The sequence below is a fragment of the Accipiter gentilis genome, chromosome 7, assembly GCF_929443795.1.
Source record: "Accipiter gentilis chromosome 7, bAccGen1.1, whole genome shotgun sequence".
NCBI lineage: Eukaryota > Metazoa > Chordata > Aves > Accipitriformes > Accipitridae > Astur > Astur gentilis.
Window position 1 is genome coordinate 4,953,210 of NC_064886.1, and position 16,562 is coordinate 4,969,771.

Sequence of the window (16,562 nt, forward strand, 5' to 3'; positions counted from 1 at the left end):
CATCAATTGAGATTTGTGGCTGTCTACAGATCAAAGACACCCTTGCTGGCAACCACCAGTACCCTCCAGGAAGGCTTACTTAACTCATACTGTTTACCAACCTATAAACTTGTAATGAGCTCTAACAGCTACCTACCAAAAATTACCTGGTAAGAATCCAAAATATCTCTTGGGCCTCTTTAGACTAGAGAAGAGCTGAGACTGGCTGACAATCTAATTAGTACGCCCACATGACTGAGTTCTAGAAATAACTGATGTAGTTTGAACTGCGTGCTATTTCCACTATGCTGTAGCTCAGACTTCTGGACTAGGACGCTTCTACTGTATGCTTGTTCTGTGGGAGTTGCATAGTGCTCCATCACAAATATGTATTAATTGCATTTTGGGGATACTATTTGATAGTGATTCTTGTGCATCCCTGGGGAGGAGGCAGACTAGCAAGTATTATCTTCATCTAGAGAGAAAGAAGCTTTGATAATGAGGGCAACTAACCTGACCTTGTTCATAAAAGAAAACTTTGGTAGAATCCCTTCAGTATTGAGATCAGACCATGCTGCTCTTTATTATTTGTTGTTATGATTTTTTTCAAGTCCTATTACAATATTTGTTTGTTTGTTTTTTTAAATAAAAAAGGTAGAGTAGGATTTTCAAAATATTTCCAAGGGAGGAGGGAGTGGACTATATTTACAGTGGAGAAGAAATAAAAGGTTATTATATAATTTTTTTCTTTCTGTGTGTTTATAAATGAAACTAATTGGTCAGAAGTCAGAAGGATCTTTTGAGTTATCTGAATGAAAGCAGGGAGTTCTGGTAACTTCAGAAAATGCATTAATCTTGTCTCATGTATTCTGGGTAAGATTTCAGGGGGCAAATTGCCTGTTTTTTTAACACAGAGAATGAGGACATATAGCTGCCTGATTTCCAAAGAACACTTGCATGATATGAAAAATCAAGTAACTGTTTTAAGTTGTAGATGCATTGGTCTTTTGACATTCATAAAAACAATCTCTTTTCTGAAGGAATTCTCTCCTGTGCTGACATTCTCCCTTTTTGCTTGCAGGAGGGTGTTGATGAAACAGGTATTTGACACATGGTTGCTGAATGCCTGCAAGCAGCAAGAATACAGAATGGGAGAGGAGAGGGTAAATGTGACTCTTTTACCTGGCCTTGCTTAGGAGATAGAGGGGATGATTTCTTAGTCACTGTCCGGGAACATGCATTAGCATGAGATGGACTTGGGTGTTGTAAATTCTCTTTTCCCAGGTGAGAGATCAAGTCAGGGGAGAAAGAACCAATATTTACTAATCACAATTTTTTAAGTTAAGCTGTTTATTAATAGTAGAATTAAGCTGTTATTATTAGAGGATAGCTATTCACACAGTTCATTCACTTATTCCCTTAGCCAGTAAATATGTGTGTGTGCGCTCTCTCACACTCAGTCTGTTTCATAGTTAGCTGCTTGAAACAATAATAGGAATAAAGAGCCAACCCCAATCTATTGAAGAAGCGCAGGGTTGTACTGACAAGCTAGTTGCTTCTAGGTAGGTGTCCATAAAGACCCTTAAGGGGTCCTTCATATCCTGAGATGTGTGTGTATGTGTGTATATATATATATATATATAAAAAATCCTGTAGTCTTGATATATAGCAGCCACTGCTGGCTTTTATGTGGTCAGGTTTAGACAATTCATAGTTGATAGTAGCATGTGTGGGTGGCCTTGTGCAGATATGGCTGGCTCCTGGTGTTCTGAGATTATCGGTTCTTGCAAATTCAACAGCACTGGTTTCTGGAGCTTATCGGTTCTTGGGAGTCTTTCACATGCTACTTATCAGCTTGTATTTTTCCTCTCTTTGGCCCACTGTTTTCTGGTAACAGTTTCTCCATCTGTATGCATATAGATACCTGTAGAACATGTTCACATAAACTTGCAGCTTGCCTTTGATGACATATCCATTACTGTTCAAGGTGAGAAGAGGAGAACAAACATTGGACAGTTCTGTGCATGTCATCTTCAAGGGATTCTCTTCTGTTTGTAACTGGCCTGTGTCATGAATTCATTGCCACCTTCTTGCCATTATAGGCTGTACTTCATTTTGAAAGACAACTATTGCGTTCTTCCTGGCGCTTTTGGCATAGAAGAACAGCTGCATGTTTGGAGGAGCAAGAGGGCTTGGTTCGTGCGAGAGATCACTACAGCAACCTGCTGCTGCTAAAGGCTTTCAGTCTGTGGAAGCAAAATACTCAGGAGATAAAAACAGAGTAAGAAGTTTTTTTAAAAGGGAGAATTATTTGGATTGGCCTTGTGGTGGCTTACTTCTAAGCATTTCATTCACAAAGATTCTGACTCCTTATTTGTGCTTTGGAAACTACTAGTTTGTCTTTCCCTAAATGACTTACTGAAAATAGCAAGTGTGGATTCAAGTCTCTGCTAGAGAGGTTCAGTAACATGGATTGCATTGTAGGAGAAATAATTAAATTATTTTTCTTATAGGAGGCTCAAGGAGATGCAAGCCTTAAGATTTCAATATTCAAAGTGTCTGCAGCAGACTTGGAACAAGTGGAAGGAGGTGAGAGAGTTAACAGATGGGAAAAGCTTGAATCCTTTTTGTTATGTTCAGATTGCTTGTACCCATATGGCTAGAAATTAAATTGTTTATTTTAAATACTAGTCATTCCTAAGCTTTCCTCCCTTTCCAGGTGGATAAAAGCAGTTCTGTGTGGGTGGAACAGGAACTGTGTAAGGAGGAGAGTTCTTTGACTTCTTGCTCTAGATATAGTGAGAATGGGACCATAGTTTAGGAGGTTTATCTGGGAATGTCACCAGAGTTAGTGTGATGAAATTGTCCCTAGCCAGTACTGTGTATGTCCTTCTCAAAATTTTACTTAAGTTAAAAGTTTGCAGCAAGGCCATGGTGTATGGTCTGTAGTTGTGTACAGGTCATGGGAGGCCCTATCAGATGGCACTTCAGTCTTATGCTGGACCTTTTCCTTACCATGATGTGATGTACCAGATGTGCCTTGCAGCATGTCTTGAGAATCTGTGAGAAATTTTAGAGTTGATGCTAGTCTGTTGGTCCAGAACTGTTAAGCTGAGTGAATTATGTCAGTCTTCAAGAGTATTCCTAAAAAGGGCAGAAAAAAAGAAAAAGCCTCAACTAGGCCTTTTGGAGGAATAGCAGAGTGCAACACCAGTTTCAGTGAAAACCTATTACAGCAAGATAAAGCACTGATGTTTCCCCAGAGACTGGGGATGGTCCTTTTCCCTCTGCTCTCTACCATTGCCTGTTTTCCCTCCATCACGGGTACATGTGGGTTTTTGTTTTTTGTTTTGGTTTTTTTTTCCTCCCCTGCATTATAGTATGTGGGACATCAACGTGAGAAGTGGAGGAAGTTGGTGCAAGCAGACATGCATTACCGGCACACATTACTGGGCAAGACCTTGGCAGCCTGGAAGGTAGGAGGGAACGTTCTTTTCTTTGAGGGACTTGTCTGTGTGTTATTAAGTGTTTCAGTGAGAACTGAAGAGCTGCCACGCTGTTTCACTCTAGGCACTTACACACCAAGTATGCAAGGTAGAATGGAGGCTGTTGTAAATGGGGTTGTATAAGCTCTAGCATTGCTTTCTGGAGCAAACGAACCAGTCTAATCTTGTGGCTTTGGTGAAGGGTATATAATAGCTAGTATTAACTAGTGTGTAATGACTGTTCATCTCAGAAAAGCAGCGTTCGATTTCTGTGGCTGTAACTTAATTTTTTTTCCCTGTACTCTACTGCTGCTATTACTATCCTAAGCTCTGCTAAGAGTTTCTAGATGTCTCCTCTCCTCAGAGATGTTGGCAGTTGAAGGAAATTTTACCTCTAGCTGCTTTTCTTGCAGAGTTACCAACATAACGTACAGTGCGTTCTATACCAAGTAGCTGAAAAGGAGAAACAGTACACTAGACTACTGCTGCGGTAAGCCTATGTTTCGTTGTGCAGTGTGAGAGAGAAGTGACTGCACTGCAGTCAAATTACTCTCTTTCACTGCCACATTTGTAAATTTTTGAGTGTTCAGTGCTGGGAATTGACTCTACTGTGCATTTATTTCTGTGCAGGTCGTCTAGCTAAAAGAAGTCAACCTCTTCCTAGATTGCTTTAACTTTTTTTTAAATCTCTGTTTAGTCCCATAAGAGACAGCAGAGAGCAAACTCTATCATTCCCTGCAGTGCACGGATTCTGACTGCTAGATATTAAAGCAGTCTGGAAGATGTAGAGGCTGTCTTGCGTTACAGGGAGGAGAGCGATTAAAGATAATAATCGCTTTGTGTTTGTTGTAGTTGCTTTAGTTTTAACTACCTCATTTGTTTTAATGCTATACAACTTGAGTCACTCGCAGAGCCTGATTGACTCAGCTTAAGATGCTATATTTAAGGGTGTGTTCTGTTTTTGCACTGCCTTCTCTTCAGCAGAGACCTGAAGGGGCAGAAGTTGATTTGCAAGTCTGAGTTTGTAGAGGCAGCTGGTTTTGGTTCCCCTGTGAGTGAGAAGGTGCCAAATCCAAATGAACAAGTGAGAATCATTCTTAATGTTTTTTGTTTGTTTTTTAATTTTTTATGTATTTTGCCTTCAGACAGCTTCTGTGTACGTGGAGAGAAAATACCCTTGCTCTTATACATGAAGCAAAGGCAACTACTCAGGCAGACGAGCACTACAGGAGGGCAATCCTGTCAAAGGTAGGGTCTGTAAGAGCAGATACCAAGGTCTAAGTACAGATGGTAGTTCAGGCAGGGGTCAGGTAATGCAATTAGAAGGACTGAAAACTTAATCTAAGAGCCACTACTAAGAAAGGTCTAAAATGTGGGAGTCCCATCTTATTTTTACAGGCATCTCTGAAATTTGTCTCTGAGTGACCTCGTGGTTTTTCCTCTTCCTTTCTTTCTCCCCCTTTCCTAGAAGGAAGGGAAAACCAGTAGTATGATACTGCTTAGTAGTATTACCTGGGACAGGGAGGACAGGGTGCAGCATGGACAGACAGATGGAGAAGAGGGATGCCTTGAAAAATGCCAGGGGACCCTCTGAAATACTGTTGTATTTAATTTGTAGGAAATTTGAACTGTCTTGCTAAGCCTCATGAAAAATGAGATGGAAATGGTTATGGTGCCAGCAATGTGCAGTACATTGCTTCCCCTTCCAAAGAACATTGCAGTGTTAGTCTGTATCCTCTCTCTTGTTTGCATTACATCTTTAGGTGTTGCTACAGTGGAGATATACTGCCTTGCTACAAGTGCATTGCCGTCAGCAGAAGGTGGCAGCTGTGATGGAGGCCAGAAAACATTTGGATATAGGTGAGCTGATGGAAGTATTAAACTCTCAAAAGACTTAGTTATCTGTGTATGATCCTTAGAAAGATATGGGTTAGTAGGGCAGTCTTTTGTGTCATCGTACAGATGAAATGGCTGGATGGTCTATTAAGCCTGCAAAGGACGTCCCTGTGGAATGGGGAATGACTTGGGACCTCAGTGATCTGTTGAAGGCTGCTTGTGTGACACTGCTTCTCTGTTGGTTCCTTGTCTATATAAGGGATGTTAACACTTCCTTCCTCAAAGGAATTTTCCATTCCTGATTTTGAGAAGCTCAGACATCTCTGTTTTGAGGGCAGTGCAAGTAATCTTATCAATTACTGCTTCAATCTTTCTCTAGTAATTAATACCAAAAGGCCTTGAACTCTGTAAGCATTTTCATGGTACCAGCCACGTTCTTGACATAAGAAGAGCACAGAGGACAAATGATTTCCTAAAGTTTATAAAGAATGTCAATGGCAGCAGGGAAGATTTGCAAGTCATGGCTTGCTGTCCATTCCTGAAGTGTTTCATGATCTTTCTTCCTAGTGCTGAGTATTAATCAGTGTTAAGTATTGCTAAAACAGTCTGGAAGGGTAGCTGATCACTTGATACTCTCTGAGATTAATAATGTCCTTTTGGTACATTAGTTAATTTATCTTCTCCTAACAGTGCATTTACAGACCCTGTTTCTTCACTGGAAGGAATTAACTAGGGAGTCTCTGATGCTGAGGGCTCAGCAGCAAAGGGCAGTACAGCACCACCAGCAGCACCTACTCCAGAAGTACCTGGTGAAATGGAAGGAATATCATCAGCAGCGTGTTGGGAAAATGGTGAGAAGGATCAGCAACCTCCCCAGCCAGTGACCCAGGGTGGAAAGTTATGTGTGGAGGAGCAGGCCATGTGCCCTGGTGAAGGGAATGGTGGTCTTGGCTGAGGAGGAGCATGACAGCCTTGTGCATTGAGGAGGAAGGAACATGCCTGTGTCTTGCCTGAAGAAGCTTTGATAGAACTAATAGACTTAAGAGATGACAAGCTGGGCTTGCCATGTGTGGGATCGTTTACTCTTAATGAAATCCTTGCTGGGCTCATAGGTACTTGCAAAACGGGGTTACAGCTGTAAGGCACTTAGATATTGAGGGTAGCCTCAACAGAACAAAAGGAGGGTGATAAAAAGCTGTTTGGTACCTCTTCTGCTCTAATAGCATTTGGCTGAGATAAGTGGGGTTTGTCTGCAAGTGACTCACTGTTTTGATTGCCTTACAGCTACTACAGAGACAGGGAGATTGGCTAATGACTCGTAGACTTTGCTCTGCTTCCTTCTCTTGCTGGAAGACACAGGTACGGAATTGTCCCCTGGGTAGGTATCTAGCTCTTTGCTGATCCGTATCCCTTCTCATTCATGTGCCATTTACACATGAGGACCACAAGAATTTATTTAAACGTTCTCTTGATTTTTGGTTCCACTAGCACAAGAGAACCTTGTCATATACTGGGTGAAATGAGTATGTTATTCTGCTATGGCTCCGCCAGCACTTCCTGTTTGGTTGATGCTCTGGCTAGCATTTCTGGTGTGGGATATACAAACTCCTGACCTGGTTGCTGTGCGATTTTTTTTTTCCCCTGATAGCTGTTGTGGCAGCGATGGGAAAAGCGGAAGACGGTGCAAGCATTGTGGCACTGGTCCCTTTCATTGCAGAGAAAGGTAAGGGTGTGTGGGGGTCAGGGGCAGACAAGTGAATTTGCAGATGTGCAGATCGTATGCAGATTTGACTGCAGTCAGCAGAATGTGCACTGAATATCTGTTTCTTTTCATCTTTGGGGTGCTATATGTTATTTTAGGATGCTGGAAAGCTGTCCCTAAATCCTCTTATCTGATTAAAAAATTTGCACATGTTTTTTCCCATCCAGCCTCAGCTGACTTAAATCCCTGTCCTTTTGTCCTTGTGGTAGTGTCCTGCTGTTGCTGTAGCTCTGCCTATTGCTATCCAGCAGAAGGGAAATTGTTCCCGTCTGCAGGGGGAGTCCCCGGCCTGGAACCTGTCTTTGTAACACTCGCAGCTATCTGTTGTTCGTGCTGTAGGTGTTTGATGCTTGGCTCACAATTGCCAAGGGGCAACAGCAGAAGAAAGATCACGTTGAAGAAGCCACAGGAGTTTACCACACAACTCTTCTGAGAGAAGGTGTAACCCCGGTCTCGAGACACACTGCTGGCACGGAACAGTTGCAGGGACAGCTGCAAGCCCAGCACCAGCTGAAGGTGAAAGAGACAAGTGATTGCTCACATATACCCAGGACTGGTCTGCTCTGATCCTGTGTGTGTGTGATCGTGTGTATGTATGTATCTTGGAGCCCTACATCTCGGCTCTTGTTTGGATCTGACATACACTTCTGCCTGTAGTTAAAAGCAAAACACCCTGTCCTTTCATACAGCTGAGACTAGAGCACATCAGACTTATGTTGCTAATTGGGAACCTCTCTTAATGAAGCTTTTTCAAAACTGGCCAATTGCTACTGTAGACAATACTGCTGGATGAAACCTTTGCATGTGGCTAGGGTCTGGTCTCTACATTCTGTGCTAGAATGAAGCATTAGAGGCTGCATCTAATCCTGTCTTAGCTTTAGCACCACTTATACCTTCAAATGTGGACTTGTAGCACTTCTCCCTTTGTGTATCAGCCCAGCCCTGTGTGTGGAAAGGAAGATAGGGATGCCTGTATTGATTGCTCTCTTCCTGCTCCTGGGCAGCTTTCCCAGCTCTTTTCTGGGTTTTCAGGACACTAGTCGTTCCACTTGCTAATGTGCAGCCTGCCTCATTGCAGAAGTACCCAGATAATTCTCCTTACCCAAATGTTACCACAGTAGACCTTATTTAGCTTAGAGAGCTGGTATGGCTGTGAGGTCATCAGAAATCTCAGTTCCTTTCTGTGGTGTTCTCCCTGGGTGGTGTTGTGTTGCTTCCTACTCTCAGCCATCAAATGCTCTACTATACTTTATGTTGGCAGGCAGCCGACAACCTTCACCAGTCAGTGTATCGTTGTGCCATGCTGTGGAAACAGAAGGCTCTCTCCAAGAAATTAAATAAACTTTGTTCTTTTCTGTCACCTCTGAAGAAGCAGGTGACATTTAAAATGCCTGATGTTAGCCTTGAGACAAGAGGACATTTAGCAGAGAAAGAGCCATGGCCTTCAAAATGCAGTCATCTACCATTTCACCTTGCTGATGGGGACTCAGTTCTCAGTGATCTGTAAGTGTAAAGCTCTAGTCCCTCCTGCGTTTCTCTGGCATATATGTAGTTTTGCATATATGTAGTCTATCTGTCTGCATCTCTCACTTTTGTACTCCCAAGTTTTCACACTGATGACTGAGTGACCTAGAGCTGTCACTGAAGCTCTTCTTTTTTTCACTGAATTAATGTTTAGGGTCTGATGAAATGATAAACATCAAGATCCTGGTTGTGCAGAAACTGAACTTTCCTCTTGCACCTTTCTTTCCCTTGGGGAAGCTATTCCTTAAAAAATTCTTGCTGATCATGGGGCAATTGCAAGGAATATTCTTCCATGAAGCTTCTGAGTCCAGGACAGGCGCCTTACAGGGAAATACAGTGATAGCTTCACATTTCTTTAAGCTAGTATATACTGCCAAAAGAATTAGTTCTGCCTTGTTCAGTTCTGTCCCTTCCACCACTCCTTGTGTTGGCGCAATCATTCATATGGTGAACCAGATTGCAACATTAATACAGGTCGAGATTTAATCTTTAAAAATTATTATTGCATGCAAGGGGAATGTTGCAGAGCAGGGATGAATGATAGAATAGGACTGTTTCTTTAGCTGCAATGCCAGCTTATGCCAATTTAAAATAATCATGAATCTGGGGCATTACTGAGTCTGTCTGTTCTTTTTCAGAAATGCTATTCGACGAGCGAGGTTACCACCACGGAGGCCTGACTTTCTTCTGGAATCTCTAGAAAGCAACGAACTGCTGGGACCTCCTTTTACTAGGTAGAAAATCTGGTTTTAAAAGTAAAGAAAAAGAGGGTGACTTAGAGTGGGCCTTATGCTATGCTCATCCCCTCAAATCCCCTTACCTTCGTAATAAAGAACATGCAGTAATTATGGGACTGTGCATTGCTCTGTACTATCAAAAGGCCATGGTGACCTTAAAAACTTCAGGTTTCTTACATGAAGCAGACGAGAATAATGGAACTTTCAGGTTAATTAAATAGCAACCAAGGCCTTTGTTGCATTAGTGACAGATTTTGATGGAAAGATAAGGCACATCACTTATTTCCAAAATTCATGGGCTGAATTAATAAGTTGCCTTTTCTGTCAGTCTTGCCACATAAACTCAGAAGTTTGAGTTGTGCAGGATGCTTTTTGGCTCATAGATCATATTTGCTCCACAGTAGGTTTGGGTCTGGATTTAACTGACCTACCAGGGAATAATTAATGATTCTGGAAATGCAGAGCCAGAACTGAATATTTCGCTCTGTTTCAGCTGAATCAACTTCGCTGCTCTAAAAGGAGCTACTTTTTTATTTTTACTTTTTCCAAAAGGTCTATGCTGCTGAAATTGTTCAACTAAGCAGTAGTTTCACTCTCTTGAGTGTTCTGCACTTGTTTTAGTTATGGTATCACTTCTTAGCCCTGCAAGTGAGGGAGCTGAAACTGCTCTTGCTATAGAAGCTGAAATTGCTTTTAAGCAGATGTTTAGACTGAACTTTTTTAATGAAACTGTTCTGTAATTAGCTTTAGAGAGGGGAAATATCTATCAATTTCCTGTCAAAATCCATCTGAGATTGCTGCTTCTGCTCCCCTCCTTCTCTTGTCCCCAAACCAAAATAAGGCAGGATTTTGTTAATGATTTGGATTCACAGCTCTAAAGAAATTGTTTCAGCCTGGATTAATGTGTAGAATTTGGAGCAGGGCAGGTAGGAGTAATGGAAACCTTAACTGCTTTGCTGCCTTTTTTTTTTTTTTTTTTTTTTTTAAACCATTGTGGTGTGTTGGTTTTTGGTTTGGTTTGGTTTTGGGATTGTGTTTTTTCTTTTCTTTCCTTTTTTTTTCTTTTTTTTTTTTAAATTGGGGGTTTCCCTGTATATTAAAGCAGCTAACTGGGAAGCTGTAGGCAAGGGAATAACAAAGAACCTCCCTTTTTTTTGCCCTGACTGCGAAGTACAAGGCCAACAGGTTGCAACGTATAGGGACCTCATCCTTCTTCCCTTACAGATCAGAGGCACCCTTTCAGCAAACATCTGTGAAGAAACGTTCTGCACAGACTGGGAACTTAATGCTAACACCTCAAATGGAAGAAAGTACTTGTAAATGTGTCTCTCAAATGGGCAATACCTCTCATTCCTATCCATCTCTCATACATGCTGCTGTCCCGTCTGTACCACCGTGGACAAATGATGTGCACCGTGCTGTTCAGAGGCCAGAGCTATGGTCTCCTTCATCTTTCATGCCCCAAATGAAAGCTGGAGCAGAAATGGTGGGTGTATCACTGAAGGAGAAATTAGTGTGCTTACTGGGCTACTGTCAACACGCATGCTGCTTATTGCTGGTTTTTCCCATGGCTCCTCTGAACAGCTGTTCTGGTTGTTGAGCTATTCTTTTCTTGTTCTGTTACCTTAAAAGCTGACCAAATTAACTGGCTCTGAATGCCCAAGAACTGTTTACCACCAGTCTGAAGCAATATTTTGTTAGCTGACCAATCCACATGTGTGTTATACTATAATTCATGCCTTTTTTCATGGTCTTGTGTCCTTCCTAACCAGATGCTTTTCCTAGCAATTGATTTGAGAGTGCTTCAGAGCAGTTAGTTTGCCAACCAGATTACAGGGATTTAAAAGTAACTCAGTTTAGGAGTAGTGGCTATGGCTGAGAGTCTCAAGAACTGAAATTCACTTCACCTGTAAGTAGGTGCTTGCATTTTAAACTCCTTTGTTCCACACAGAATGGGAGGTGTTAATCTTGATGAAATATCTCCATGCTAGAAATGAAAGAACCCATTTCTTAAGCTCTGCTTCTTCTGTGGTATTTTATGAGAAGGGCTTAGTGACTACAGGGGGTGTCTGAGTGTGACTAGGGCTTAGTAGCTCAGGTACATCCTACTTGTAGGGCTCACTCAAGAAAACCCTTTGAGAAAACCAGTATCGTTCTGACTTTGTAGAGAGGTCAGCCAGTGAGTGGTCACAAAGGAGCCCATTCCCAAGACTCTCAACAGGACTCTGTGAAGAAGTTGCAACCAAACTTGCAGCCACATTTGCTGTCACCTGAAGACTTTGTGGGAAAAAGGAGTCACCAAACTGCAGGTAGGTCCTCAGATCTAAACCATAGCAGTTGTGTGTCCTCCTCCAATATATGCAAGACTGCAAGTCAACTCCACAAAATGTCAGGGAGACAAGGCAGTCTTGTATGGCTGCATCAGGTGAAGAGTATCAGCCGTTCGTTTTCAGGATGGTAATACAGTTTTGTGGATTCTGCTGAATCAGGGAGCTTAAAACCCTGTTCTAGGGATTGGAGGATAGGAACTGCTAGGGGTCAGCTTTTAGCAAGAACGTGCTCAGGCATTCATGTATGCAAGGCTGAATGTACACCAGAACTCGCTTCAGGAGGGAAGAATTCACCCAGTAAGGTTCTCAGTTTTCCCCATACTTAGGGTATGGTTGTAAAGGAGACGGACGGTGTCTAAGCACCTCTCAGTGTGGTGTTTTTAATGACGTAAGGGCATGAAATTTGTGTTCCACAGGACTAGACTTACTACTTAGTTCTAGAGTAGATGTAAAACACTAAATCGTGAATAGGCCAAAATAGCATTTGTAGTACCAAACCATTCACTAGAGCATTTCTTATCTTTTTTTGTATGTTTAAACTGAGTCTTCAGTTCTTGTAGTGCTGTCAGGATTCCTGCCCTCTCACTGTACCTGATCTTTGGGTGAACAGGTACGTGTCACAGGATGACAAAATGTGTGAAAAGGACGCAGGAGGGTTCCATGTTTCCTGTCTACTAACCTGACTTTCCTTGATAAAAAGAAACAGCTGAAGTCTACTCTACTTCCATTGCTTGTGCCTTGTATCTTCCATTCAGCTGAGGGGGAAGAAAGGGAGCATAGTTCCAGAGAAGAAGTGGCATTACAGAGAAAGCTGGAAGTTGAACTCCAACACATCCAACAGCAGATGCAGTACTACTTCAGCAGGAAGCAAGAACTCAAGTATGTTGCAAAGCCCCTTTAGCCAGACTTTCTTCACGCCACCAACTCAATATTGCAATTTTTGTATGCATCTACTGTGAAAATAACCAGTCTGTTCACAGCAGAACTGTGAATGAAACAGAGGAAAGTTCTAGATATTTTTATTTTCTCCTTTTAATAGTTCACTCCAGGTGGGGAGAGTACATGTGCAACTTCTTTTGTAGTCAGCAAGTGGTTTAATTATACTTTGGCAGCTATTGGAGAAAGCTTGACAAAGGTGTCATTGGGTGTAACCTGAAGGCAGTACAAACGAACTTGGCAGAGCAGCTGAAATTTAGCTTTTAGTTCTTTTATCATGAGGAGTGAAAACTTAGCTTTTCCAACTGTCAATTAAAAAAAATATGGCTGGTGTTTGACAACATCTCTATTAGAACAAGAACACATTTACAAAAATGCTTCAAAGAAAATGGGGCTTGGAGGGGATTCAACTGTCGGGAAAGGAAGAAGTCAGGAACGAGGAGTAGGAAATGGAGACAACAATTTTCAGATAGATTTCTCTGCTTTCCAGCATCCTTTTTTTTTTTTTTTTTCCTTCTCTTTTATTTAAAGACTTTTACCATTCACTGGTTTGAGACAAAAATTTGGGTCTTATTGCAAGTATCAATTGCAAGTCTAAGTTGGCTTAGACTGCTGAGCTCCTAACTGGGATAAGAATCCTTCTAATCCATTTTATCAGGTCCTGTCAGCAGCAGGCACAGATTCTACAGAAGTGGCTAGAAAAGAGCACGCAACCAGAGGACCAAGATGGTGTACAAGGAGTTCAGGAAGAATTGGATCAGGTGCGTAAATAGCAAACAAACTGAAGTTACTTAGGTGATTATCACTATGCTATGCACTTAGCCTAAAGGCTAATGGTAGTTACTAAAATGCCAAGAGAAGGGAAACTTGTAATCAGAAGTGGGCTGATGAGTGAGCAGACCAGACTGCTGTGTAGATGCATCTTCCTGTTTGTTCAGAAATGTAACTCTCCAACAGACCTTTCTAAGGCTATTACCAAGCTACATAGCAGGCTTTAATAGACTTGGTCTCAAAATTTTTTTCTGTGATTTCTCAGGACAGTGTAGCTACACTGCAGTGACTGCAGCTGCATTGCTTGCAGTTCCCAAGTTCATACAGCTGTGAGTGGGTCTTGTACTGTTACCTCTAAAGCTAACCAGTACTTGGCTGTTCCCCAGTGACACAATCCTGTCACTTCATGGTTCTTAAGTGGGATAATGTAAAGGCTGCTAGAGCTCATTCACTCTTCCTCTGTCAAAAAGACTAAATGCTCTCTTGCTGTGCAAAAAGCTTATGCAATTGTCTTCAGTTGCAGGTGAGGATCAACACTCTCAGCAAAGCACAAGTAAAAGAGAGACATCATGTACAGAATCTGGTTGCCCGCCTGCGTGACATCCGGATCGCTCTGGATATATAATGCATCTGAACCAATTTTCCAGCTCAGGGGTAGGACTTTTTCCCCCTTTCATAGCAGGGGAGGATGGAAAAGATTTATACATTCTCTCAGTCTATGTATGGCATTTTTATTTTATAAATTAAATATTCTTGCTTGTTTTATTTTGTTACTACAGCTGGTTAAAAACCAAATAAAACAGGAGCTAAATATACCTCATGCTGCACTCACAATACCTAGCTTAGGTTACCCTGACATTTCAGAAAGATAAGCAACACTGATAAGACTCTTTATTTCAAAATGTTTGCAGTTAAATGAGTTCATGTCAGTAAGTCATACACTTTGACATACAAAAATACCGTGCTACTGATACAGTTGAATTAAATGGATTCTCCATGCAGGAGAAATTCACAGCATTATCAGTACCCTCTAGGAACTTTGCTTTGCTTTCACTTTCAGGGTGCATTGCTGACCTCTGCATAATAAGCAATGTTTGTTAATCAGCTAGCTCTGCACAGTGTTAAGACCATCACAAAAACAGCCACTTGCACACTGAATCCTCTCCTCCTCAGATTTCTAAAAAGCAAACATCAGGTAACCCATCTGTTACAAGGCTAACAGTAACCTTCAGATACTGTGGATGGTGATGCTGAGTAGGAAGAAATTAAAGCTTAAAGTTGCTTTGGCTGTGTCTGGATGCCATAGGCCCCAGTGGAAAAGAGGGAAAAGATTCAGTTTTCTTTTCTCTCGTCCACTGGAACAAATTTGCTTTCTACTGTTAACATGACAGTGAAGTTTAGTCAAAAGGCTAGTCATAGCTTTATCTTCTTGGGGGTGATGTTTGCCTTAGTCTTTTCTCATTCTCACTGATTTAAAAAAGTGCACATTTCTATAACCTGTATATGGTAATATACTGCTGCAGGAGTAAACTTGCTAATGCCAAGAAGTTTAACGAGATAGGTGGCTGAGAGCCACTTCAAGCTTTCAACTCCTCCCTGTGTAAAGAGGAAACATTGACTCTCGGAGCCAAATGAATTTTCTCTTGCTTGTCACCCAACCAGCCACCATCATCTGAGTCATGGCTGGGCTACATCACATAGAGGCAGTTTGTCATCCCTTCTTTCCTGATGACAAGCTAAGTGTACAGGACTTGGCAAATGGGACATCTGTACAACAAAATTGTATTCTATTTTCTGCAGTGCATACAAAGAAGGTAAGTTTTTTTCTTTAGGAAATCAGAGCTGGTCAAAGCCTACCATCTCCTTGAAGTAGCAGAAAAGTAGCTCAAGCAAGGAAGTAATATAAGAAATCTTTCAGAGAGCAGAAAGGCAGGTTTCATAAGCATGTCTGCTCCAAGCAGCTCTGGACAGCAAAATCACTTCTAAATGGTTGAGTGCCTGGACTTGAAACAGTTTATTCTCTAAAAACAATTGATACATTGCTTTAAAACTCAATTTCTCTTCTTCACTTTGGCACCAATTTCTGTCAGTGCCATATAGTTCCACATTCAGCAGCTCCAAAGTTGATTTAAAGTAGATTTTAACTCTTGACGTGAAGTTACAAAGAGGCTCTAAAGTTTTGTTGTGGGATGAAGCTTCAGCATAGAGCTTTTAGCCCCCAGCACATGCCTAGTGTTAAGTATGAGGGCAGAGGTCAGAGCTAGTGTGGGGTGTTTTTCATATTTTGAGTAAGATGAAATTGTTGCCAGTCCATTATAGGATGGCCAGGTTGGCACCTAGGAGGCAACTTGGAATTCATTCAAAGATCTGTAGTATTTTTATACACAGTCAGCGCATAGGGCATTTCACTCTGTGCAATAAAAAATGGTCCTGAAGTAACTGAAAGTGTTCTCTAGAGGAGTTAATTCTTCAAGAACTTAGTGGCAAAGCAACAATGAAGACAGATACATAATAAAAACATATTTTGGCTACCATCTCATGGCCTCACACAAGAAAAACATCCTCTATGTCTTCTAACCCCTTAATCCAAGAGGTGAAGTAACTGTCTCTCATACAAATAAAATCTTTTAAGGCCTGGAATAGCAAATTAAAACAATGGATTAGAATAGGACACACAGCTTTGCTTTTTTTTGCCTTTTTTTTTTTTTTTTAAGAAAATCCCAAAGATGACCAGCTTTATCATATGGAATGTAGACACAGTGTTTTCAGGTTTGAAATACAGCGCAAAGCCAATTTTTAAAGGGACAATGTCAGGTAAAAGAATTAAAGTTGTCCAACAATATAAAACCTAGATGAGTGTAATTTACTGTACTGATGGTGTTATACATTTTGCTTAATTTGGACTGTGAAGCCATACTAGCCAATTATACTGTTTGGTGCTCTATGCATTCACAGGCTGCCTTTTATATAGGAACTTCAGCAGAGTGTCTTAAAATAAAATAAATATGAGAACATATTCTTCACTCAAGGTCTGAAAAACAGATATTGCAGATAAGGTACAAGGTCTGACTCAGCTTGTTAATGCCCCTTTAAATACAGTTAATCTCTACCTCCACCCTTCCCCATTGCACTGGCACAGCCTAGGAAGGCTCAAAAGGGACTTAACAGGCTCTAAGAACATAATTATCCTGTGGCACGTTGA

General features: G+C 41.4%; 1 protein-coding gene across 5 annotated transcripts in view; it reads left to right on the forward strand.

The window, feature by feature from the left end:
- Positions 1-14,247, forward strand: part of SFI1 (SFI1 centrin binding protein) — a 31,159-nt gene extending 16,912 nt beyond the window's left edge. For 3 of the 5 annotated variants that reach the window (XM_049805001.1, XM_049805004.1, XM_049805002.1), the window contains 18 exons: positions 1,061-1,142; positions 2,082-2,260; positions 2,493-2,568; positions 3,360-3,455; positions 3,878-3,954; positions 4,610-4,712; positions 5,228-5,324; positions 5,991-6,151; positions 6,585-6,659; positions 6,949-7,023; positions 7,402-7,578; positions 8,324-8,565; positions 9,225-9,320; positions 10,548-10,809; positions 11,491-11,632; positions 12,409-12,532; positions 13,248-13,350; positions 13,878-14,247. In XM_049805001.1, coding sequence (XP_049660958.1) covers positions 1,061-1,142; positions 2,082-2,260; positions 2,493-2,568; positions 3,360-3,455; positions 3,878-3,954; positions 4,610-4,712; positions 5,228-5,324; positions 5,991-6,151; positions 6,585-6,659; positions 6,949-7,023; positions 7,402-7,578; positions 8,324-8,565; positions 9,225-9,320; positions 10,548-10,809; positions 11,491-11,632; positions 12,409-12,532; positions 13,248-13,350; positions 13,878-13,985 — 2,275 coding nt within the window. In that variant the 3' untranslated portion in view covers positions 13,986-14,247. The remainder of the gene's footprint in view (positions 1-1,060; positions 1,143-2,081; positions 2,261-2,492; positions 2,569-3,359; positions 3,456-3,877; positions 3,955-4,609; positions 4,713-5,227; positions 5,325-5,990; positions 6,152-6,584; positions 6,660-6,948; positions 7,024-7,401; positions 7,579-8,323; positions 8,566-9,224; positions 9,321-10,547; positions 10,810-11,490; positions 11,633-12,408; positions 12,533-13,247; positions 13,351-13,877) is intronic. The other 2 variants (XM_049805003.1, XM_049805005.1) reach the window with 2 other exon arrangements.
- The last annotated feature ends 2,315 nt before the right edge of the window (positions 14,248-16,562 follow it).